The sequence below is a fragment of the Muscardinus avellanarius genome, assembly GCF_963383645.1.
Source record: "Muscardinus avellanarius genome assembly, chromosome: 2".
Classification (NCBI taxonomy): domain Eukaryota; kingdom Metazoa; phylum Chordata; class Mammalia; order Rodentia; family Gliridae; genus Muscardinus; species Muscardinus avellanarius.
In genome coordinates, this window is record NC_137787.1 from 22862461 (window position 1) to 22887036 (window position 24576).

General features: G+C 46.8%; 1 protein-coding gene across 1 annotated transcript in view; it reads right to left on the reverse strand.

Annotated features, from left to right (window-relative positions):
• Nucleotides 1-8313: 8313 nt before the first annotated feature.
• XRCC5 (X-ray repair cross complementing 5) overlaps nucleotides 8314-24576 on the reverse strand; it is a gene marked incomplete at both ends in the record, with an annotated part of 102080 nt that continues 85817 nt past the window's right edge. Inside the window, 6 exons of the mRNA XM_080689330.1 lie at nucleotides 8314-8419; nucleotides 11525-11605; nucleotides 12502-12656; nucleotides 16946-17099; nucleotides 21156-21166; nucleotides 21898-21972. Coding sequence (XP_080545456.1) covers nucleotides 8314-8419; nucleotides 11525-11605; nucleotides 12502-12656; nucleotides 16946-17099; nucleotides 21156-21166; nucleotides 21898-21972 — 582 coding nt within the window. The remainder of the gene's footprint in view (nucleotides 8420-11524; nucleotides 11606-12501; nucleotides 12657-16945; nucleotides 17100-21155; nucleotides 21167-21897; nucleotides 21973-24576) is intronic.

A 24576-nucleotide genomic window follows, 5' to 3' on the forward strand; every position in this document is an offset into this window, starting at 1 on the left:
GGGCTGCTATCGTTGTCTCACAACCATGTCCCAGCTCCTACGTGCTTCTATGTGTATTATTTAGCCAGACATGTGCCACATAGCCACCTCAGTGCTGGAGACCCTGGGAAAGTGATTGTTTACCCTGTTTGACTCTTGCTGGGGAGGCATCAAAGGAAATAGAGGTGGGATTGGGTAGTGGGTAGGCCAGCCAGGGCATCTTCCCCCCACTGAGGGTAGGAGGATAAATCCATGTGCTATTTTTGAGGACCATTTGGTAGTAGAGTTCCATTAAAAATAAAATGCACATTCCTGTAGCCCAAGAATTCCCTTCCTTTGAAACTGTCTTAGGGCCGGGCATGGTGGTGCATGCTTGTAATCCCCGTGCTTGGGGGATGGAGACAGGAGGATTGCGCAGGTTCGAAGCCAGCTGCGCTGGTTTAAGAGACCCTGTTTCAAAAAAAAAAAGTATAAAATAGGTTTGGGAGCGTAGGGGAAATAAGGAAGCATTCAGTGTCACTGTAATAATGAAATACTTTGGAAAGAACCTAAATGTTGGTCAACATAGGGGTGATGCATTTAATGATAAGAATTAATTCATGTAATATTTTTGTAATTTTTATATTATGGTACATGGCTACAGTGGAATAGCAAGTAACCATTAAAAAACGACCATTACTCTCTTTTTAGAAAATAGACCTTGTACTTGGAGATGGGCTAGCTCTCCTGAGAACCCACCTGGAGGAGGGGCTTCCAAGTTTCTGTGGTTCTGGAGTAAGCAAAGTTTGAGACTTAACTTGCTGATTTAATGGCAACAGGGGCAAAGGATCTCAAACTGGATTACAGGCGTTATCTCCTCACCTTTAGTAAGGCCTTGGGTCTCCAGACCAGACGTTTTCTAGAGCAGCCTCTGGAGCAACCAGAGATCTAGAATTTTTGCTACCAGCACCAACTTTAGGAAAGAGCTTACCTGGATGAGAGGCACTTAGTACACCTGCTGCAGGATCTTTGAGACTGGCCACCTGCTATCCCAGTTCTGTTTGTGCCCAAAAGAAGCTGTAGGTAAAGCTGGTGAACACAGAGGCAGGATTGTCCAGGCAGCAGGCTGTTGGTTATCTACATTCCTTTCTTCTTCTCTTCTCCCACTTTCCAAGTTCTCCCTAAGCTAGGGTTTTCCTTCCAACAGCAGATGATGGCCGGCAAAGTGTGAGATGCCATGTGCCACCCCAGTGCCCCTGCAGCCTCCAGCCCTCAGGACCCGCTGGGTTCTGATAAGAGAAGCCAGGCAGTCCTTGCCCAGGGCCTTGGCAGCGGGAGATGGTCACCGCAGGTTGTGTTTGTCCAGTTGAAGGTCTGACCCACCCCCCGGCATCAGGCTGGCCTCAGAGCCTGCCAGATGTGACTCGGGAAGGTCAGTCAAGGAGAGTGACAGTGAGAAGGCCCTGAGCACACAGAGCAAAGGCAGATGGACACCTAGGGAGTCAGGCAGAGCAAATCAACGTCGAGTACATAAAGCCTTCTTTGGCTAAAATGATAGAAGAAGAAAGGAAAAGTGAGCCACTTTTTTTTTTTTTTATGTATGTAAAAAGAAGTTAGCACAGTGGGCCTTATCATCCCCCTGCCAGGCTCTGGCCAGAAGAGAAAGCCCTTCCTCTTTCCCCTCCTGTATCAATCCCATGGGTCCCACAGAGCCTGGTCCGAAGGCTGCATTCTCCAGGAAGCCTTCCCTGATTCTTCCTCCCTCTTCCACCACCAAGTGTGAAGAGCTGAGCCTTCCTGTGGGCTCTTATTTCGCTTTCACTGCAGAGCATTTGCAGGGAGTTGTGGCGGGACCACCAGGGAGCAGCCCAGGCATCACAGCCTTGTCGTGAATGTCGGGGCAGAAGCAGGAGGGCAGCAGCCAGGGGCAGGCGGGCGTGAGCGCCACTCTGGCTAGCTGGAGCACGAATTCCCAGGAGCTGTGGCTCTCCTGTTGAGCTCCATTCATTTCCAAGGCCAGATGGTGTCTGCCTCATTGACTTTCATTGCTCATGTAGCCTTGTGTGCTGGGTTTTCACAGGTTGTTTCATCCCCATTATTTCGTTCTTCCACTCGTCCCACTTTTGGGCTTTGTACCACGTTCATCACGATGGCAGAGAGACAACTGGAGCTCTCAGCAGGTGGAGGTGTTCAGGGAGCCAAACAAACCTAGTTCCCACAGCTTAGCCCCCTGGATCTGGGAAAACCGCAGCGGGAGCCCTGAGGACAAACGGTAAACACAGTTTCATTGAACAACACTGTTGAGTAAGTAAGATGGTAAGGCCATCAACTGCAGCCATGGCCAAAAGGATGAATTTCTGCCTCAGACGGGCCTCTTTCTTCCAAGACTTTGTTACCATCGTGCGTGAGGACTAAGTCCAAAGAGCAACTTCACGGATGTTTGCCACTGAGGTGATCTGATGTGATGCTTGTACCCCTTTGGTCGCCGGCAAGGGCAATCAGCCTCAGGCACCTACCCCAGTGAAAGCTCCGTCTTTCCTTCCTAATCAAACACCATCTCCATCCACCTTTAAAAATTCAGTTCTACTTTCTGTTAAAACCTTTGCTTTTAGCATTCTCTGTTACTCTATAGCCCCGTGTAGTTTGTTCTGGTCAAAATTTCCTCAAACATGAGGTGTTTCTGTTCTAGCGTCTTCTCCAGACTCTTGGAGCCTCTAGAGTGAGAATGAAGCCTCTCCTTCCTTCCAGGTCCCCAAGCCTCTGGAGACAGCCTGTCATTGTGCTACTGAGCAATGTCAGGGGCCGTGACTGGCTTCTTCCATTCTAGGGACGCTGTGAGCCTCAGGCCGGCACTGAGCAGGAAGGGCAGGTTCTGTCACCCACCCGCTTGGTCAGGGTTCGGACACAGTAAGTGTGATCTATAAAGTGCTTATGTCCAGAAAGTGCTCCACACCGGGGAAGACAATCCTGCTCCATAGTTCTCCTCTGTCTTCACCCCTCCTGTGTACCCTCATCCTTCCTATTTGTCTCCACCCTCTCTCATCCCCCTCCCTGCTTGCACTTATGACATTATGCAACTGCCACACATTTGGATTTAATTGACTCTAAGAGTATTGTCCCAAAATCTTTTACTGACTAGCATGTGGTTCCCTAGGCTCTGACTCTGCACTTGCATGGTGATGGTGGTGGTGGTGGTGATGGTGGTGGTGATGGTGGTGGTGGTGATGGTGGTGATGGTGATGGTGGTGGTGGTGATGGTGGTGGTGGTGCTGGTGGTGGTGGTGATGGTGATGGTGGTGGTGGTGGTGGTGATGGTGGTGGTGGTGATGGTGGTGGTGGTGGTGATGGTGGTGGTGATGGTGATGGTGGTGGTGGTGGTGATGGTGGTGGTGGTGATGGTGATGGTGGTGGTGGTGGTGGTGGTGATGGTGGTGATGGTGATGGTGGTGGTGGTGATGGTGGTGGTGGTGCTGGTGGTGGTGGTGGTGGTGATGGTGGTGGTGGTGGTGGTGGTGGTGGTGATGGTGATGGTGGTGGTGGTGATGGTGATGGTGGTGGTGGTGGTGGTGATGGTGGTGATGGTGCTGGTGGTGGTGGCGGTGGTGGTGGTGGTGGTGATGGTGGTGGTGATGGTGATGGTGGTGGTGGTGATGGTGGTGGTGGTGATGGTGGTGGTGATGGTGGTGGTGGTGATGGTGGTGATGGTGATGGTGGTGGTGGTGATGGTGGTGGTGGTGCTGGTGGTGGTGGTGATGGTGATGGTGGTGGTGGTGGTGGTGGTGGTGATGGTGGTGGTGGTGGTGGTGGTGGTGGTGATGGTGGTGGTGATGGTGATGGTAGTGGTGGTGGTGATGGTGGTGGTGGTGATGGTGATGGTGGTGGTGGTGGTGGTGGTGATGGTGGTGATGGTGATGGTAGTGGTGGTGATGGTGGTGGTGGTGCTGGTGGTGGTGGTGGTGGTGATGGTGGTGGTGGTGGTGGTGATGGTGATGGTGGTGGTGGTGGTGGTGATGGTGGTGATGGTGCTGGTGGTGGTGGCGGTGGTGGTGGTGGTGGTGATGGTGGTGGTGATGGTGATGGTGGTGGTGGTGATGGTGGTGGTGGTGATGGTGGTGGTGATGGTGATGGTGGTGGTGGTGATGGTGGTGGTGGTGGTGGTGATGGTGGTGGTAGTGGTGGTGGTGGTGGTGATGGTGGTGGTGATGGTGGTGGTGGTGATGGTGATGGTGGTGGTGGTGATGGTGGTGATGGTGGTGGTGATGGTGGTGGTGGTGGTGGTGGTGATGGTGCTGGTGGTGGTGGTGGTGGTGATGGTGCTGGTGGTGGTGGTGATGGTGATGGTGATGGTGGTGGTGGTGGTGATGGTGGTGGTGATGGTGGTGGTGGTGATGGTGATGGTGGTGGTGATGGTGGTGATGGTGGTGGTGGTGGTGGTGGTGATGGTGGTGGTGGTGATGGTGATGGTGGTGGTGGTGGTGGTGGTGATGGTGGTGGTGGTGGTGATGGTGGTGATGGTGGTGATGGTGGTGGTGGTGATGGTGATGGTGGTGGTGGTGATGGTGATGGTGTTGGTGGTGGTGGTGGTGGTGATGGTGGTGGTGATGGTGGTGGTGATGGTGGGGTGTGTATGAGTTAGTGGGGCAAAGAGGAAAGAACACAACTGCAAGTGCCAACTGGCAGCCTCTCTAGATCAATAATATTAACAATTTCAGAGACTTCCAAAGATCTACTGCCAACTCTTCTGGCTTTTTCAATACTATTATCACTATTACAAGGGCACCCCAAGGCCCTTTTACTTAAAGAAATGACAGAATGCCCTAAATGAGAGCACTGCTGATTTCTGTCTTAAAGGAATGCAAACCCAGTGCTTCCTACAGGGATGGGTGGTTGGGGTTCAGCTTGACCTTAATTTGGGGATCAAGGTTTTGAAGGGAAGAATGGGCTGATCTCCTGAGAGCTCATTTTGCCAATTGGTACCTATGTGACCACTTATTCTGCCTCACCCCAGGAATTTCCACCTGCCTATATAAAGGTGTATTTATAAACACCCAGGGCTTCTCTGGTGAAAAAGGTAGGATATAAGTGCCTAGTTTTGGGGAAAGACATTCTGGTTCCACTCACTGCTCTGCCATTTATAGAGTGTGTTCTTCTCAAAGCCCTCCATCTCTCTGGGTCTCCATCCTCTGTCATGTGGAGTGTGGGGCTGAGTTGGCTAATGATGAATGACACCTGAGCTTCTGTGGTAATCATGCATTGTCAGGGAAGGGGGCCGCCGAGAGGGCACGTGGGTAGAGCAAGAAGACAAGGGCCTGAGAACTATGGAAGCCATTTGCTCATTCATTTACGAACACCTGTTTCTTAAGAGCCGACTCTGTCAGCCAGTGCTCTAGGTTTTGGGCCAATGCTGTACAGTAGAAAGTTAATGCCAGCCACTTCAACAATTCTATTTTTTATTTTTCTTCATGGCACAGGGGATTAAATCCAGGGGCATTCTACCTCTGAGCTACACCTGCAGCCCCGTTTTATTTTTAAAAAGGTCCTTGCTAAGTTTCTGAAAGCTTCACTAAGTTGCTGAGGCTGGCGGTAAACCTGAAATTCTCCTGTCTCACCCTCCTGATAACTAGGATTATAGGTGTGCACCACCTCACCCAGCAGAGTTTTAAACTTTCTAGTACCCATATTAAAAAAGTAAGGAGAAACAGGTGAAATTAATTTTAATGTTATATATCATTTAACCCAATAAAGCAAAAACATTATCATTTCAAAAAATCTATAAAGTTCTAATGAGACATTATATATTCTGTTTTTCATCCTAAAATGTTGAGACCCAGTGTGTATTCTACTCTCATGGTACCTCTTAATTCTAGCCGTCCTGAATGTTCAACAGTTGCATGTGGACAGTGGCAATCATATTGGACCATTTCCAGAATATTTCCCCATCCCAATGAGGGTGAGTGAGCCTTTCTGAAAGTCCAAATGCAATCACGAGGATGATGGTGATGAGCTAAGACCTTTACACCAGCCTCAAATAAAGGCTGCCTGGGCTTTGACATCTGATGATTTGGACCTATAAAAAAATTGTCATGGCTACTATCTACAGAGTTCTCATTAGGAGAGAGGCACTGTGCCAAACACTTTTCATATGTTAAATAATTTCAGCCTGTAACACTTCTAATAGGTATTGCTTTTACACTTATTTTATGAGATAAGGAAACAGAGGCTTCGGAACTCTAAGTTGCTCCAGACCATATGGCTGTTGCATGGTGAGCCAAGGAGCCCAGCCTGGCTGATTCCGTGCACTTGGGCATGTATTTACTATTCCACTTCCTGTGTTCCCTCAGGGGAGTTAGCCCATCTGAATGTGCGAACAACATGTGGTTGTTTTTTCGCTCTCAGGGCTGTTGCAAGGGATACAATGCAACTGCGTCAAGTGGTGTGAAGTGCTTGCTCTGTCGCACTGAGGATGCCAAGAATGGTCACGTTCCTTTGGTTTCTCTGATTTAAACCAAGCCACTGGTGACTACTGGACATTTCAGTTTCATGTTTCTGGGGTCTTCATCCATGGGACTTACAGACGCCAAGAGGAGATCTGCCTAGCTCCACAGGCACCTGCTGCTCTCCCCGTGGCCACCCCCCACGGGTGGGGAGGTCACCCTCAGCTAGACCTGCGGTTCACACTGAGGTTGACCAGAGGTAACCCACAGGACACTACCATCCCACAGTGGGCTCTCCAAGCTGCAGTACAGCAAACTTAATATGTCCACCTTTAAATAACCAATAATTTTCAAACAAAAATCTGGATGGATGGTTTTTCTCAAAAACATTTTTAAAACGGATGACATTAAGTTCATATTCCCACATGGTCACCGACAGCTGGCACAGAGTAGCAGCTGTCTCTTTTAGAGGAGATACACATTGCAGTTGGCCACGGTCCTCACTACTCTCTGTTGTATCCCAGGCACTTGAGATTATAGTTTTCGTTTACCATCACATTTGCCATTGCTTCTGATTGTAGAGACCTGCCTCTCTGGATGCATGTCTCTACAAGACAGAGCACATGGGACAGTCTGTTTGTTTCTGAGGCCCACGGCTTTACTTTTTTCTTACTTGGTGCCATGTGTCACCTGCTTAGCCCTTGGGGTGCCATCCCTCAACCCCCCACGCAGCCATTCTCCTCTGCAGATCTGCCTGCTCAGAGGCACGGCGCCAGGGCAGGTTCTGGCATCCGCCCTCAGATCCTACAACCGCCATGCTTTCTTTCCCGTTCTGGAGAGCCTTTGAACCACTCCATGTTCACTCTGTTGTATGACAACACAACCTGAGTGTGCAGTAGGCTTCTGAGGAACAAACTGTGAAACCCCAGGGTCCATTTTCCCTTTGCTAGGGGTTGGGGAGGCATTCAACTGTCTTCCTAAGGAGAACAGGTAGTTAAGTGGCTGGGTGCACACGTCTGAAGCCAGACTGTTCAAATGGGAATCTGGCTCCCACCACTGACCACTTGTATGAATTTCCAGAAGTTACTCGCTCTTTTCATGCCTCACTTTCCCAAATGGAGACATGGGAGGATAGAAGGTGCTCATCTGAGTTCCGGGAACAGGTAGGGCTGTGCGAGAGATCGCCAACATCCCGACAAAAACACGAACCAGGTTTTCAGCAGGTTTCCACTCCTACCCACTCTGACTGGCACACAGGAGGCACCGCAGAACTGGTAGCCATGTTCTCTCTGAGCTCCATCGCCCCAGAATGCCAACTCTGACACTTCTTTTAGAAAGTTTCTAATTTTATATTTGGGATTGAGGTATGTTGTCACTTTGGGGCACAAGTAAACATTCATGATGACATGCTACCAGGAAACAGCCCAACAAAACTGTGTTTATTGCTCAACAAACAGGGCGATGTGTCCCATGGAGCGTGCAGACACCCAGCCCTACCTAGTGAGGAGTCCCAGGCCTGCCCTGTGCGGACACTCTCTAAGTGGACAGCCTGGCGCCATGCGCAAGTCCACCTTCATGGCTCAAGCTGCAGCAGAGAGGGGTCACTGGGCAACGGTGCCCCCCCACAAGACCATAGAAGGAGAAAAGTGGGATCCTGCTCAGAAGAAAACCCATCTCAAAGGGCAGGACTGGCACAGGAGAGCCAAGGACATCGGGATCGCGCAAGCAGGTTGTGGTTGAGGGTTCAGGTGGCCTGGGGATATGGAAGGGACAAAGAGGGACAAGGGCCAGACACCTGGGTCCCAGCAGGCCTGTGCTCTGGCCAGTGAGTGGCCTTAGATGAGCCCTTTACCCTGCTGCTCCTTGGATGCCTCAGTCCCTGCTAACCGTGGCCCTCCGTGGCCATTTTCTGGCCTGCCTCTCACACCTGAGTGTCATTCTCATTACATGCTTCGTCTGGCCCAGTGCTGTTAGTGTTGTATGCAGTCCCCAAAGCAAAACCTACGTCTATGGTAAGATCCAGGTTTCTGCATTCGGAGCCGCTTAGACTCTCGGATTCAAATTGGGCTTAATAAAAAGCCTTTTGTTCTATAGCTACGGCTTCCACGCTGGGCATTTGCTACTTTTTATTTTTATTTTTTGGTATTGAGGATTGAACCAAAGGTTGTTCTATCTCCAAGTGATATTCCCAGTCCTATTTTACTTTATTTTTAAAAATTTGAACTAGGATCTCATTAAGCTGATAGTCTTGCTAAATTGCTAAGGCTGGCCTTGAACCTGAGATCCTCCTGTCCCAACCTCCCTAGTAATGGAATTAGAGGTGTGCATCATGACACCCAGCTGCATTCATTCACTCCTTCTTTCAACATTTATAACGTGGTGTTGGTACTGGAAAGAATAACTCAGACAATGCAGGAACATAGAATCCAGCAACTCATCCATGGGGCATGACCCCTTCACCCGAGAACTGCTAGGTCAAAGCTATGATGAAATGCTAGCAGAAAAGAATACGTGCTGCAGCTCACACTCACCTTTTCATTAGCTAGGTAGGCACAGGGATACCAGTGAGCTGGGACATTTCGAACATCATATGAAATAACAGGCCGTCAAGATCTCGTCCCAAGGACTGGGGTGTAGATCAGTGGTCGAGCCCTTGCCTAATGTGTACAGGCCCTGGTTTCAATACCCAGCCCTGAAAAAGGGGAGGGGCCTCTTTTTCACGCAGCCTGAGCTACAACCTCATTCCACAGCACAATTTCCCTTTTTAAGGGCTAGTGGAAGTTCTGAAATCAAGATATTTCCAGAGATTTTCCCCAAACTGCACAGATCCTGGGCTCTGGCGTTAGAGGTGCCTCTTTTTTCCCCAGAAGCCTAGATGGCCTCCCACTGATGAAGCCTGATAATAAATGAGTTCATTACCCTGGCTGCTGGGGCTCGTGACAGCCCATCTGCTGGCATGATTAATTAAAACTGACTGGCAATGGAGGTGCCATCTCAAGGCTGGAAAGCAATTAATCGAAGCATCTTCCAGATCGTCATTTCTTTTGAACCCTAGAGAGACCCACGCCGAGGAGATCAGGGGCTTTGCGGATCAATCCTGCTGGCACTCTCCTTTATATTCCCTGCAGGGTCTCTTTCTCCAGGCAAGTTCACACCCTATTTAAGTAGAGGCAGAGTGCTGGGGACCTGATCTTCAGGCCTCTAAGTTGGTCAGGGAACACTTCCATTGAGGAGGATTTTTCAATCTTTCCAGGAGCAGGGAGAATAGGGGTTCAAAAGAGGGCTTTATCCACTTTTTCTGACCCTGGGTTCAGGCACAGTGAGCCCCCCCACTTTCTATCTCTGTATTTATCAAAGTTCTCCAGAAAAACAGAACCATTAGGACCCATATACGCACATCTCCTCCTCACCTCCACGGTTGTTCTTTGACTTAGAGTGGGGATATGTCTTGACAAACCCTTCATAAGAGGAAAATATCATAAGTTTAAAAATGCATGTAATAACCTACTGCTATGATTTGGGTAAGTTTTGAGGTAAGCTTTAACACAAAGGCACATGTGTTAAAGGTTTTGTTGCTAGCCTCTGGAGCTACTGGGAAGTAGTGAAACCCTTAAGCGTGAGGCTTAGAAGGAGGAAGTTAGGTTACTGGGAGTGAGATCTTTTTTTTTTTTTTCCCGGTACTTGGGATGGAACCCAGGGGCATTCTACCTCCAAGCTACACATCCAGCCCTATATTTTTAGTCTTTTAAAAACATTTTTGAAACACAATCTCACTGAGTTGCGAAGGCCCTTGCTACGTAGCTGAGGCTGTCCGCAAACCTCCGTCCTCTGGTCTCCGCCTCCAGGATGCTGTGGATGTGATCTTGAAGGAGTGAGACGCGGGTCCCTTCTCTCTCTCTTTGCTTTGGAGCCTCCATGTGGTAAGCAGTCCTTCGCCACTTACTCCCATGATGTACAATGCCTTGCTACAGGCCCCAGAGTAATGAGCCAACCAGTCACGAACTGAAACCATCAAAACTGTGAGCCAAAATCATCTTTTTCCTCTAAGTTGATTATCTTAAGGTACTGTGTAACAGTAATGCAAAGCTGACTAACATGCTTATCAAACATAGTAGCTCAGTGACATGGCACACTCGAGATTATTCTTTACTTTGTGATCATGCGGCTGACATAACTGTGGCTTGCTGCCACGGCCCAGCATTAAGAGTAATGGTTCTACATATCACTAGATGAGGAAAAGATCAAAATTCACAATTTGAAGTACAATTTGTATTGAATGAGTATTATTTTCACACGAGCATAAAATTGAAAAATTGCAAATAAATGAGTCGGGGACTCACTTAATAAATTAGAGAGAACCATTACAGGAATTGGTTCTCTCACAATTATGGAGGCTGGAACATCCCATGATCTGCCATCTATAAGCTGGGGAATCAGGAAAGCCAGTGATAAAATCCTCCAAAGGCCTGAGAACCAAGAAGGCCAATGTCCAAGGGCAAGAGAAGATGGATGTCATAATGCCAGGAGGAGAAAGAACATATTTACCCTCACGCATTTTGTTCTATCTGGGTCTTCAATGGATTGGATGGTGTCTACTCATATTAGTGAGGGTAGATGTTTTTTATTCAGTCTATCAATGTAAATGCTAATATCTTCCAGAAACACCCTCAGACACACCCAGAGATAATGCTTAACCAGCTATCTGGATATCCCCTTGGCCCAGTCAAGTTGACACATGACACTAACCAGGAATCACCATGTGGAGACATTCCTGTCTGTCTGTCTGTCTGTCTGCTCCCTCTCTCTCTTTCTCTCTCTCTCTAACTTAATCTGCAGCCAGGACCCTCATCAAGATGCAAATAATAAATGGTTTAAACTATTACCTTTATTTTAGCAATGACTAATGCCTTGAACTATGGGGACAAGACAGGTGCAACCTGTGGTCAAGATGTGTGCCCCTCCTGCCCCAGCTCCTGTGTTGGACAGAATCCCCCAGTGTTGAGGAGGGATCTTTAGGAGGGCACTAAGTCACAGGGCTCTGTCCTCCTGAGAGGACTGTCATTACTGTGGGAGTGGGTCCATTACTGCAAGGGGCATCCTTGAGTTTGGCCCTCACCCTTTCTCTCTCTCACCGTGTGATGACTTCAACTATGTTATCATGCAGCAGGAAGGCCCTCATCAGACGTGGGCCCGTGAATTTGGACTTCTCAGACCTCAGAACAGTGAGCAAAACAAATTTCTACTGTTTATAAATTGCCCAATCTGTGGTATTGTTTTAGCATCACAAAATGAACTATGCATTTTCAAAACAGTGAGTGAAGACGGGAGTTTTGGGGTCTCTGGACTTCCTAGAAATGACTTCTTATGCTAACACATTTGACATCCCTTCTCTCTATATCCCCGATACCAGCCCTTATTGGAATTAGCACCATTTCACCATATTATTTCCAGGAAAAAAGTGGGTGGCAGCCCTCCTCAGGCTGGGCTTGTCATGTGAGACTCACTCATGGAAGTGAGATGGGGTAGTCTTAGGTTAAGTATAACCTTGAATGATATAGTCCAGTAGGCTTTTGTGCTTTGAGGTACCATGTAGGCACAGGAGATGGCTCAGAGACAGGAGTGGGAGGAATCAGGCTGAGGGGCACTACACAGCATAGGTAAGAGAGGAGGGAGCAGGTGGGAACTGGGGTCATGTGACTTGCACCAAGAGCTGACTTAAGAGTTCAGCTCCAAGGGAGAGACTACAAGAGGATTCCCTGTCCTGTCCTTCCTATTCCTGAGATCAGGAGTCCAAATGCCTCCATGCTATACCACAAGTAGCAGGTAGCAGCCTCAGCCAATCTTGTACCACTCAGATAGAGCTACCCATTGCCAAGAAACACCAAGACATAGTTCCTAAACTTGGCTGTACATGGATCAGCTGACTATCTTTAAACACTACTGCTGTCTGGCTCCTATTCTTTAATTAGCTGGCCTATGGCCTGGACCTTGGGAGTTGTCAAAGCCCTCCAGGTGACTCCAAGTGCAACAAAGCCTGAGAGCCACTGCCCTAGGAGCCCATCTGCAGTCCTGCCTGCTGCCGCCCCTGACCAGCCTCTGTGATCCTTACCTCTCTTTCCCCAAGGCCTGGGGCCCAGGGCAGGAGCCCAGAGCCGGCCAGCACAGAACTTCAGGGTGCTCAGGAAATGCGCCTCTCACGCCCAAGGGCAGGGCCGGAGCACCTGCAGCCCTGGGGAGGCAGTGCCCTGTCCTGGTTTCCTCTTGCTGTGGATACAAGCAAAGGCAACACAGCAAGGGCTTTGCAGAAGGGGCTGCAGTGAACAAGAAGCACTTTCCTGAAAACAGGGAAAAGGGGGTCAGGTGTGTTGGGAGGAGCAGTGAGCAGGCCAGAGGCTGTTCTAAGGGGACAGGCACAAGCTAACCCAGCCTGAAATGTGGGCTGAGAAGCCTTGGGAGCGCGTGCCCTTCACACTGGGCTACTTCCCCTCAAGAATCTCAGGATGCAATGGGAGGGGAGAGAGAGAGATTCCCACCACAGAGCAGCTTCCAGTCCTCCCTTAGCCTCCATTCCTCGGGGGATGCCCTCGTTTGGACCCTTGTTATCTCCCGAGGCTGTGACAGCAGCTCTCTTGCATCCCGTATCTTCTGTGCATACTGCTGCCGACACAACCTTGCCGATGCCCACCCGACTGCTTTTCTCTCTAGAAATAGGGGTTCTCCTGTGATAATGACTCTTTGCAGTTCAAGTGCTCTCTGCTTTCCTTCAGGTACCTCGCCTCCAGGCAAACCACACCACTTACCCTTCCCTGCAGCTGTCATGAGTCTGCTGTGTCCTCCATTTGAATGGCCTGCCTCTCCTCTCCATCAAATTCTTGTTTCACTTGTGTTCATCTTAAATGCTACAAAGGCCAAAAATCATCCCCAGTTAGAGACTGAATGAATCTCTTCAATGCCGCAGAAACTCTTCTCGTGGTTTTTTTTTTTTTTAATAGCCCTCTCACTTTGTGGGTTCTGGTATTTGTGATCTTCTCTCCCTACTGGCCCATAACCATAAGGTTCCAGAGGACAAACGAGGTATGTTCTTCAAACTTTGTCCCCTGGGGTGCCTAGGGGGGCTGTAGATAGGACAGGTGCTCAATGTGTGTTTATTAAATTGAATTCTATAGAAGGGGAATTGGTAGGCACAGGGACCTGCTTGTAGGGCAGCTGGAATACCAGAGGCATCCCTTCCTGCCACCTTGGTGTCTGATAAGATCCCTGCAGCCCACAGGAGGACAACCATAAAAGGATAAGTAACGTGCCAGGGACCACGTAAGACACTGTGCCAGGGACCACGTAAGACACTGACCTTGTAGTTTCTTTCCTCGTAACACAGGATCCGCAAATAAAAGGACCTGAGGCGCACGCACATCAGTAGCAGCTAACAGTGATAGAACATTTGCAATTTCCCAATCGTGTTCTCAATAAATGCAGACACAGATAATTTTGTTACAATTCAGCAACCTGATCTTCACTTACACCAGAGGGATAGATGTCCATTACCTCTGCACACAGTGGGATCTAACATACATACATGTTTATTATATTAGTAGAAATAAGAAGGGATTCAAATTATTGAGCCCCATATATATTTCAGGGGCCGTTTCAGATAGCTGACAGATACAAAAACACCCCCCCCCCAACAGCCTGCTTGTATGTCCTCAGTTCGACCTTCCTCCCTTCCCACAACCACATCATATAGATCTCCCACCCCCCCAAACTTCACGTGTGTATTCTCTGCAGTCATTAATAACCAGTCTTAGTGGCTGGTGTAGGTTGTTGGGTTGTGCTTCCCCCAAAAGCTATATTGCGGTCTGAATCCCTTAGAAGTGACTGTTAGGAAATAGGGTCTTCACTGATCTGATTATTTAAGGTTGCACTGGAGGAGGATGAACTCCTAATCCAATATGACTGACCCTTGTTAAAGGCCCCAAGGAGACACAGTAGCCCAGGAAGGGCACGTGTGCTGGGTCCGGGGAGCAGACCCTCTATGTGGAACGGCAGTGCCTGTGTGTTACAGGGCTTAAGCCTGTGTGAGCATATAAATTATGCCTGTAAAGCTAAGAAATTAATTTTGCCCCTCTACCAGCACACACTTACACAGCAGTGCACTTTCTTTCGTCATGCCCGTCAGTCCTGCAACTTCAAGTGTCCGCGTGGACTTTTAATTAGAAGCATGTACTTCCCTACCTCCCTTTGCCCGTGGGTAGATGGTAGTTTATGAGTGGTGATTAAACCTCTATCAGAATACTAATCAAAGTGGCCCATAAAAGGCACCTAACCCTGTTACTATTGGGAGGACCCATGGACCAGATGGGGATCAACTGATCCGCTGAGATTCCAAGGCCTGCCTCTGCCTGCCTCCCTCCCTCCCTCCCTCCCTCCCTCCCTCCCTCCCTCCCTCCCTCCCTCCCTCTCTCTCTCTCTCTCTCTCTCTCCCTCCCTCCCTCTCTCTCTCTCTCCCATCTAGAACCTAAGCTAAGCTTTCTTTCTATTCTTTACTCTTAAGCAAGCTTCTGATTCCTCTTCTGCCGCCAACCTCTCCCGAGAGGCAGATGTCCATTTTGTAAGCCTATTTGAGAAATGCGCACTGGATCACAGTGCACATTATGGAAGAAGTTGGAGCTGCCTGAATGTCATTCTTTACTGGCTAACCTATGTCAGGCTAGGGGTATCTATTCTTCAAAGGCAGAGCAGGGGGCTGTAAAACTAAACAAGTGCTGAGGTAGAGGAAGAATAAATATAGAACTAGAGGAGCCAGTAATAAAGGTAACTATTTACCAGACATCTCATGCCAAGCACTTTGTGATTCATCCTCATTTCATCCTGCAACCCTGGAAGTTATATTAATATAAACCCTGTTTGAAAGCTGCAGAAGCTAAGCTTGAGAATAGTTGAGTAATTTCGCCCAAATTGCACAGCTAGACATGGTACAGGTCCTGTGTGAGTCTGTTTTCTACCACTATAATGAAATGTGTGAGTGGCCTGCTTCTTAAAGGCTTGTTTTGGCTCATGGTTCTATAGGCACAAGGTCTAGGGCCACAGCTGACGAGGGCCCTCTTGCTGGCAGAGTCCTGAGGTGGCGTAGTCACATGGTAAGAGAAAGGATGCTTGTCTATGTCTGGTCTCTCTCCTTACAGAACTGCCAAGACTCAAACATGGGGGCTCTACCTTAATGATAGCATCTAATCCTAACAATTCCCCAAAGACCTACCTCCAAACACTCTAGTTTCTATACTCTTACACCTCCTGGTGATTAAACTATAATGTGAGCAGAGGGGGAAAAAAAACTCAAACCATAGCAGGCAAGATTTGAAATGAAGCCAGGTGTGGTGGTGCGAGCTTATAACCCCAGTGCTTGGGAGGTTGAGACAGGAGAATCAGAGGTTTGAGGACAGCCTCAGCAAGTAATGAGACTTTCATCAACCTAGTGAGCCCTTGTTTCAAAATAAAAATAAAATAGGGCTGGAGGTATAGCTCATAGGTAGAATGCCCCTGGGTTCAATCTCCAGAAACACACACACACACACACACTGATTGTCGGCTGGCCTCATTCATAATATTTGGTGGAAATTAAAAAGTAGGCTTTTAGGAAAAAAAAAAAAAAGAATGGAAAAGGAGTTGTGTTGTGAAATCAACTAACATTGAAGCCCCGGATTATGGAACTAAAACTCCATGTCGGTATCCCTCCAGTTCCACAGGTGCCAAGTGTGGGACAGCTCGATGCCACTGGGGATCATGGTGGGGGTAGCTCCAGCTCCTCAAAACATTCACCTAGATTCTATGAGAGCTAAAAAGGCTGTGGAAGGGACATGGTACGCCTTCCCAGGCTGGTTCTGGGAGGCCTGCGCCGTACGACAGATGGTGGGATTTGTTCCAGCTCCATTTCTGCAGAATCTCTGGCAGTGGCACAGGATGCGAAGAAAGACAGGTGGAGCAGAAGGGCTGGGAGAGACTGAAGTTTCTGATACTCCATGGGAAGTGTTACTCCAGTGAACTGATTTTAAACCTCAAACAAATCTAGCAATTACCATCTGTACAGTAGACAGAACCAAAGTCTAAAAGCTGAGGCCACTTCGGAGTTTACACAGGGCTGCAGCCTCGGTGTGTTCCCAAAGTCCATGTGTTGAAACTTGATCGGCAACGCAGCAGTGGTGAGAGGTGGGTCCTCAGATCATGGAGGCCACGTCCTCAGGAATGAGATAACGCTGCTATCTCACAGGTGGGTTAGTGATGGGGATGGTGAGTCCCTGATAAACAATGAGTTTCCCCCTTCCTGCTCCTAGTTCTTCCATCTTCGCTAGGGGATGACACAACCAAGCCCTAACCAGAGGCAGGTTCTTCTACTTTGAACTTCTCAGACTCCAGAATTTTAAGGACCAAATCGCTGTTCATGATAAACTAATCACTCTCAGACACCCTGTTAAAGCAGCACGAAACTGACTAAGACACACAGTACGTGTAGGAGCTGGGTGGCAAGCTGCCAGCTAACCCAAGATCCATTCTCTCCTCACCTCTCCTTGAACAGTCTCGACTGGAATGGCCAAAACAATGTTCTCACTTTTCCAGCCTCTCTTGCTGAAACATGCAAACAACTTCTGCCCAAAGAGGTCTGCAGGATTAGGACCAGCTTTTCCAGCCACAGCTGGCGCTCCCTTTCTACCTTTACTGATTTGAAAGGGAACAAGATGAGGAAGAGGACAAAAGAATAGCAAAGTCTCCACCTTACTGAGCTATGGAATCATCTAACAGCTGCCTATGACAGACTTCTTGCAATGTGGGTAAAAGAGGCCTGATTTTATTTTAGCCAGCACTAGTTGGCATTCCTGTGTTTAGTCAGAGCCAAAGCACTCCTATCTGACGGCAAAACTCACATCTACACCACGGCACCCGTCAGGACGGCAGGAGACAGGCATTCTTTCATGGCATTCCTTCTAAGAAAAATTGGGATACAGATTAAAATGGTCACCAGTGTTTTAACCCTAAGCGTAATTAATAGTATTCTGGGTTTGAAGAAATGCTTTATTTGAAAGATTCTGCGGAACGGATTGTCAGAACTCTCAGTGTTCTGGGCTTTGCTAAGATCACTCTGTCCTCACACTGCCTCATTTGCCAAGTGGAGAGACAGATAGGGACAATGGCTCTTTACTGTGAGGACAAGAGTCCACGAATCTGTTTAAATATGTACAGCCGGGCATGGTGGTGCACGCTTGTAATCCCCGCACTTGGGAGGCAGAGACAGGAGGATCGCGCAGGTTCAAAGCCAGCCGTGCTGGCTTAAGAGACCCTGTTTCCAAATAAAAATATAAAAAAATAGGTCAGGGAGTGTAGCCCAGAGGTAGAAGGGCTTCCAGGAACCCCAGTATCACCGAAAAAAAAAAAAAAAAAAAAAAAAAAACAAGTCCTGGGAAGGACCCTTTGAAATGGAAGCATGTCATTTGTACCAAATGAGTAAAATTTTCTTTCAAATTGTCTTTGGAGCTGGTGAAACATCATTTTGATTATCTGTAGTGATCTCCAACTTTTTAGAGTATATTTGATGTTTGAACAGTAAAAAGTTACCTTTGGTCAAACCATATGAATAATGATCAAAACAATCATATGGCCTGCTTTGTAAGGATGAAAAAGCTGGGCATGGTGGCACACACTTAGTACTTGGGAGGCTGAGACAGGAGGGTCACAGGTTCAAAGCCAGCCTCAGCAACTTAGACCCTATTTCCAAATAAGATATGAAATCAGGCTGGAAATGTAGCATGGAGGTTGAATGCCTCTGGGTTCGATCTCTAGTACAAAAAAATTTTAAAAATAAAGCCAGGTATGGTGGTGCACGCCTGTAATCCCAGCTTTTGGGAGGCTGAGACAGAAGGATCAAGGTTAGCAGACAGCCTCAGCTACTTAGTGTAGCCCTTTGCAACTCAGTGAGACCTGTTTCAAAATAAAGAATACAAAGTAGGATTGAGGGCGTAGCATGGAGGTAGAATGCCCCTGGGTTCCATTCCCAGTACCTCAAAAAATAAAAATAAAAAGGATGTGTAACACAAAGGTATCACCTCCCTAGCCTTTTTCCCCCTTTAGTCCTCTATGTTAACTTTAACAAGTTACTTATTTGTTGTTGTTGTTATTATTATTATTATTATTATTAGTAGTAGTAGTAGTAGTAGCAGTACTAGAGACTGAACCCAGGGGCACTTTACCACTGAGCTACATCTCCAGGCCTTTTCTCATTTTTTATTTTGAGACAGAGTCTAAGTTGCCCAGGCTGGCCTTGAACCGGCAATCTTCCTGTCTCAGCCTCCCAAGTAGTGGAATTACTTTGTAAGGATGAAAAAGTACAAGTCCTGGGAAGGACCCTTTGAAATGGAAGCATGTCATTTGTACCAAATGAATAAAATTTTCTTTCAAATTGTCTTTGGAGCTGGTGAAACATCATTTTGGTTATCTGTAGTGATCTCCAACTTTTTAGAGTTGCTGTGCTGTGCTCTGCTGTGCCTGGCTCCCCGTCGGCTTTAGGTGCCCTACACGCGGAGCACTTCCAGCAGCCAGAGGCCCCCTTTGCCCACTGTCCTCAGACAGAGGCAGGGGAGACTTAGCCCGCCTCAGTTCTATCCACTTGATGGGCTGATGGTCTCATTCCTCAGTTTTTTATCTGGCCCAAGAGAGAATCCATCTTTTCTGAGATAAAGTCCTTTCTCACCTTGGAGTGGTGGCAAATGTTCCTCATCTCATCTCATCTCATCTGGTGAGTGCTGGGACACAAGAAGTGAATGTTGACAAAGAAGGTTCCTGGGTGTTGCTAAAGCTGTGGGAAAAATAGGACAGACCCAGGAGAGCTTTTGCTACTTTTTTTCAACGCCTCTTAGACATTCCCCAGGTGGGACTTGGGTATTATACCATCTGGCTTCAGAAACATCCACATTTCTGTACCCAAATCCTCTGCCAACTTCTGTCAACGCAAACTGATAAGAAATGGAACATGTTTTTCAACCTTTTATTCTTACTAAAACAGAGACAGAGAAAAGCCATGCATATATTATATGACTGCCTAGATCTGCCAGGAATTCACGATATCCATCCCTCTGCCTTTGGCAGAATTGTTTCTAATCTGAGTAGGAAGACTACCAGAGAAAGAGAAAACATCTTTCCTGTTTTCAAAATCACCAGGGGAAATCCTTCAGTAGGAAAGAGTCTTTTTGTGTATGTGTGTGGTACTGGGGGTGAAATCTAGGGGCATTCTACCTCTGGACTATACCCTCAGCCCTATTTTTTTATTTGGAAACAGAGTCTTGCTAAGTTGCTAAAAGTCTTATTTTGCTGGCTGAGGCTGTCCTTGAACCCGCAATATTACCGTCTCAGTTTCCCAAATACTGGGATTACAGGTGTGTGTTGCCACATCTGGCTGGGAAGAGTCTTAATATCACCATCACTTGTTGGGGGTGGCGTTAGATAGGCACCTGTATGTCAAGTTTAACTCAGGCGTGCAGAGTCAAGGGTTCTAGAGACTCAGAAACTGCTCCTTTCTTTCCCCAGTGGAATGACTAATGCTTCATCTTGGAGATCCATTTTCAATCAATACACAGAGGGGCTTTACTTTTTAGCACAGCACTGAAGTTTTTTTTTGCACACAATTAGTTAATTAGCAGTCATCCACAGAAGAGTGATTCACTTATGCCTTTAACATTGCATTTGCAAAATGAAGTCTATCCACAACCATTTAATGGGGGTACTTAGGATATAGATGATCGGGCACCAAGAAGTCTGTGATACCAAGGAAGAACAAGGAAGAAGTTGGGGAAAGAATGAAGGTAGGAAGAAAAAAATACAGACTTTGTAATTTTCTTATTTTGGAAAAGGAAACATTATCAAAAGAGAATGAAAGTTGACTTAGACAGAGATGGGAGAGCCTGGAAAATTGAAGTGCTTTAACATAAACCAGATTTTCTCTTTTTGAGATTTGTAAAAAGAGAGTAATGGGCTGATAAAACCTAAATCCTGGCAGTAAATTCTGTTATTGTTTTTTGCCAAAGTTCACTGATGTCGCAGAGCTTGGGCCAAAGAGGGCCAGTTCTTCATGAGAACACCACTGCCATTTTCTGCTTCAGATGCGGATGCAGGAGGCTGTGTTCCGGTCCCACCCCACTTAAAGAGAGCCATCTATTTACAGAGTCCAGAGTCCCAGTAATGCAGTGATTAAAAAGGCTTAACTAAAAAGAGAAGTGGGTCAGTCCTTACCCATGATTTTCCTAACTCAACTACTTACTGGTAGGAAACAGACATTCCTACTCCATCAACATAAGCTGGGACTGTAGCTGGAGATCAGAGAACTCCTGGGAAGGGTTGCAAAATGCACCAGTGGCCGTGCCACATCTCCAGAGGGAAGGCCGGTCACTTCTCAAGGGCTGCAATCCTCACCAGCATACCAGGCCAGGGTGAAAGTCTTTTCCTGAAACTTCAAAGCATGTGTGCAGTATACCAAGAACAAGACTACAAAAGAAATGATGTACCAATCAGAAAATCACAATGACTCTTTATAAACGCGTGTGGGGTCTATAACACGTATGTGTGTGTTCACTCCACAGAGACTAGGTGAATCATTCCAAGTCACTTCCTGGGATGATCTCCAGGGCTTCCGTTCCCCTGAATGGCCTCCTCCAGGGCGTTCTATTAGAGTCTCCAGCACCACAGAGATGGCAGCCCTCAGAGAGTCCCCAAACATCCACGACCTACATCATGTCCAGCTGCAAACAAGAACAACACAGTTAGAAGGGGACCAGGCCAACTTCAGGCCACTGTTGCTGAGAGTTCAATGAAAACATCACTGGTCAGGCACGCATGGACTCGCACACTTATTTTAGGAGTTAAAAATCAGTTATTTCCTCATTTCAGTACTAAGAACTTTCACAAAAAGGCAAGAAGTGAAGTATGTCGTTTCGGTTGGACAGTTATCATGTGAGGTAAAAGGCAAGGAATTCCAAACTATAAAAGATGGATGCAAAAGTCGACATTTACACAGCCTCCCAGCACCCATAACGTGGTGTAATGAGGTACAGAAATCCTCACATGCCTATCGGTCTGTTTTGTTTATATTAAGTTAATTGAGAACACTTATGAAGTAGGTTTCTTACAGGCTGGTTTTATTTGTCAACCCACACAAATTGCATGTTGTATTGCTTATTTTTGGTTAAGAGCAATTTTGGTAAATTATAACATTTTGCTACAAAGGAAATAGCCTCCCCTTTCAAAGATTAATCTGAATGAACAATATAGTTGAAACCACAGAACACAGGAATTTCTATTATAAAATTACCTATCTGGTTAAATTTATAATGGCAATAAAAATAGTATAGAGAACTTCTCGAGTGTTAGAAATTAAGACACAAAAAACAAGTCTTGGATAAGCAGCTTTTGTAGATAAATTTAAGCTCAATTTCAATCTCTAGAACATCCAGTATTTATTGAAAGCACTTACTAAGTCATCCACGTCGCCAACTTCTTCCAATACAGCTGCTGCACCTTCATTGGGTTTTTCTTTAGGGACCAGAAACTGTGAACAGAAAGTCAGTCATGTTACCAAATGACATTTTTGCCTCTTCTGATGAAGAGAACAGTCTGCTAGCGTTGCCAAGGGCAAACGGCCCAGAAGAAACAACACCTGAACGTATTCTCCTTCCTTTGGCTCTGGATGAGAGGACCACTGTTGAGGTTCAACAGTACACACTAATGCCTAAGTACCAGAGAAAGGCCTTAGGAGGAGGGAGAGTATCAGGGCTTGTCAGGATGGCATCTGAAGGAGGGCCCCACATCAGCTTGATGGACACCTGGCATTTAATTTCTGCTTCCATAGGGGGCGAGCTGGTATGCTGAGGTTACAAAAATAACTAAGTACTCCAAACAATATGTCTTGGCCTCTTGAAAGATGCATAAAAATCAAGATTATAATGATCTATTCTAGACTCTCACTGAGGACAAGAGATAAAAGGAGGACTTATTTTGAGAGAAGTCGCACAAAAATGGATGCGGTTGGGAGGTTGCTTAATTCTGTTTATGGAAATTCTTCTATTTGCATTAGAAATTCTTTGAAAACAGGCAAATGAGAAGTGGTTGAGAAAACTTCTGTTGAGTGTCAGTGTTCTAGACCTGGAACCTCCTAAAAAGCAGGGACGTAGGCGGGCATGGTGGCACACGCCTGTAATCCCAGTACTTGAGAGGCTGAGACAGGAGGATCACAGGTTCGAAGACAGCTTCAGCAAGATAAGGAGACTCATCAACCTGGTGAGACAGTTTCAAAATTAAAAAAAAAAAAAAAAAAAAAAGAGCTGTGGGTATAGCTTGGAGGCAGAATGTCTCTGAGTTCAATCCCAAGTACTATAAAGCAGGGGCATAGAAAAGCAAAGGCCCTATGTGAAGTCTGTGAGGATCTAGGAATGACATTCTGATTTTTAAAAATTACTGAGTGCTTCTTTTCTGTTTTCTTTTTCTTTTCTCTTTCTGAGGGTTTGGGAATGAAACCCAGGGGCATTATACCTCCGAGATACACCCCCTGCCCTATTTTTTATCCTTTATTTTGAAAACGGGTCTCACTGTGTTGCAGAGGGCCTCACTAAGTAGCTGAGGCTGTCCTCCAACCACGATCCTCTGGTCTCAGCCTCCGGAATGCTGGGATTACAAGCGTGCACCACCACGTCCTGTTCCCCCAAGAGATAATGGTGGGAGTCTTTTCAAACTTCAAGGCACTGGCAACTGCATCTGAGAGCTGGATTCTACCAGCTCTTTACCCTGTGAAGTGTCTTCTTGCAGCAGAGGCAAGCCTAGATGAGGGAAGGGGGTCTGCATGCAGCGGGGCCTGCAGGTGGGAGGAGCTCCCAGGGCTGCTCTGCTCCCCTGCAGCTGCCTCCACCCAAAAGGAAAAGTGCAATTGTACTTTCCTCATTTTCTCAACATGAAAAAAGTGGCAAGAACTGCATGCCTTATACCTTTCTGTTATTATTATGGTAATTATTATTATGGTACAATGACCTCTGAAACCTAAGATCCAGGAAATAAAGTAAAGCATGTCTAACAAATTATAAACCAGGAAGTAACCCACTAAAAATTAGGCTGCAGGCAGCAAGTCTCAGGAAGCAAGCTCTGCCTGTCCACCCATTCCTGCAAAGTGTCTGCATTTCGGGGCGCGGCCTTCGCAGCACCTTGGATGTGGCCTTGATGGCAGTGGGTGGACTCAACTTCTCTCTGGATACTTTTCCCTCACTATTCATTAGCTTTCATTTTGATTGAGAGATTGAGCAATTTATCTTCTTTTCAGGACATTTCTAGACCTTTTCATAAGCCTTTTGTTGACTGTAAACGGAACCATGTGCAGAACCAGGAATCAATGCTGTAAGATGCAGAAATCCTAGCAATGGCAGACAGTCTGGAAAAGAACCGTGACGCAGCTTCTGTATCATTAATTCTATTTATTCTCGGTGTTTATTAATAAAGATATTTGAAGGCCAAATACAGGCATAAGTGAATAAAATGAACATTTTTTTTGCATACAGTTTATGTCAAAAGGTTAAATACACTTTACTCCAAATTCCCTCAACTCTCAAATTAATCTTTAAGGTTCTCCTAATTATTATCATTATTAAGATAATTTTTATTTTGCATCTTGCTTCCTTTACTCACTGTAATTAACTGCTGGATGCTTTTTAGTATAGCAGAAATATATGCTTAATGGATAAGACTTCTCAGGTTAGCCTGAGGACTGGGGGTGTGTAGCTCAGTGATGGTGCGCAGGCCTAACTCACACAAGGGCCTGGGTCCTAACCTGCGAAGCTTCTTTCATAGTGAATTTAAGGTCAAAATTATGACAGGCCTGTCTGCACAGGATGATCCTGATCCTGGTATATATAATTAAACACAAATGGCACTGCTTTGAGACCAGGTCAGCTTCCTAGGAAGAAAATGGCGGCAGCAGCAGAAAAAAAAAAAAAAAAAAACCTTCATTTCCATAAATACTAAACATCTGCAGCTGATTTTCTTGACAGATCAGCATCACATTCCTGGGTAAGCAAATTATGGCTCTAAGCTGGGCTACCATCCATTAGTCTTCCCCAAGCCCCAGGCAAGGCTAATCTCTAGTTCTTACACATATCACTCCTCCTCATCA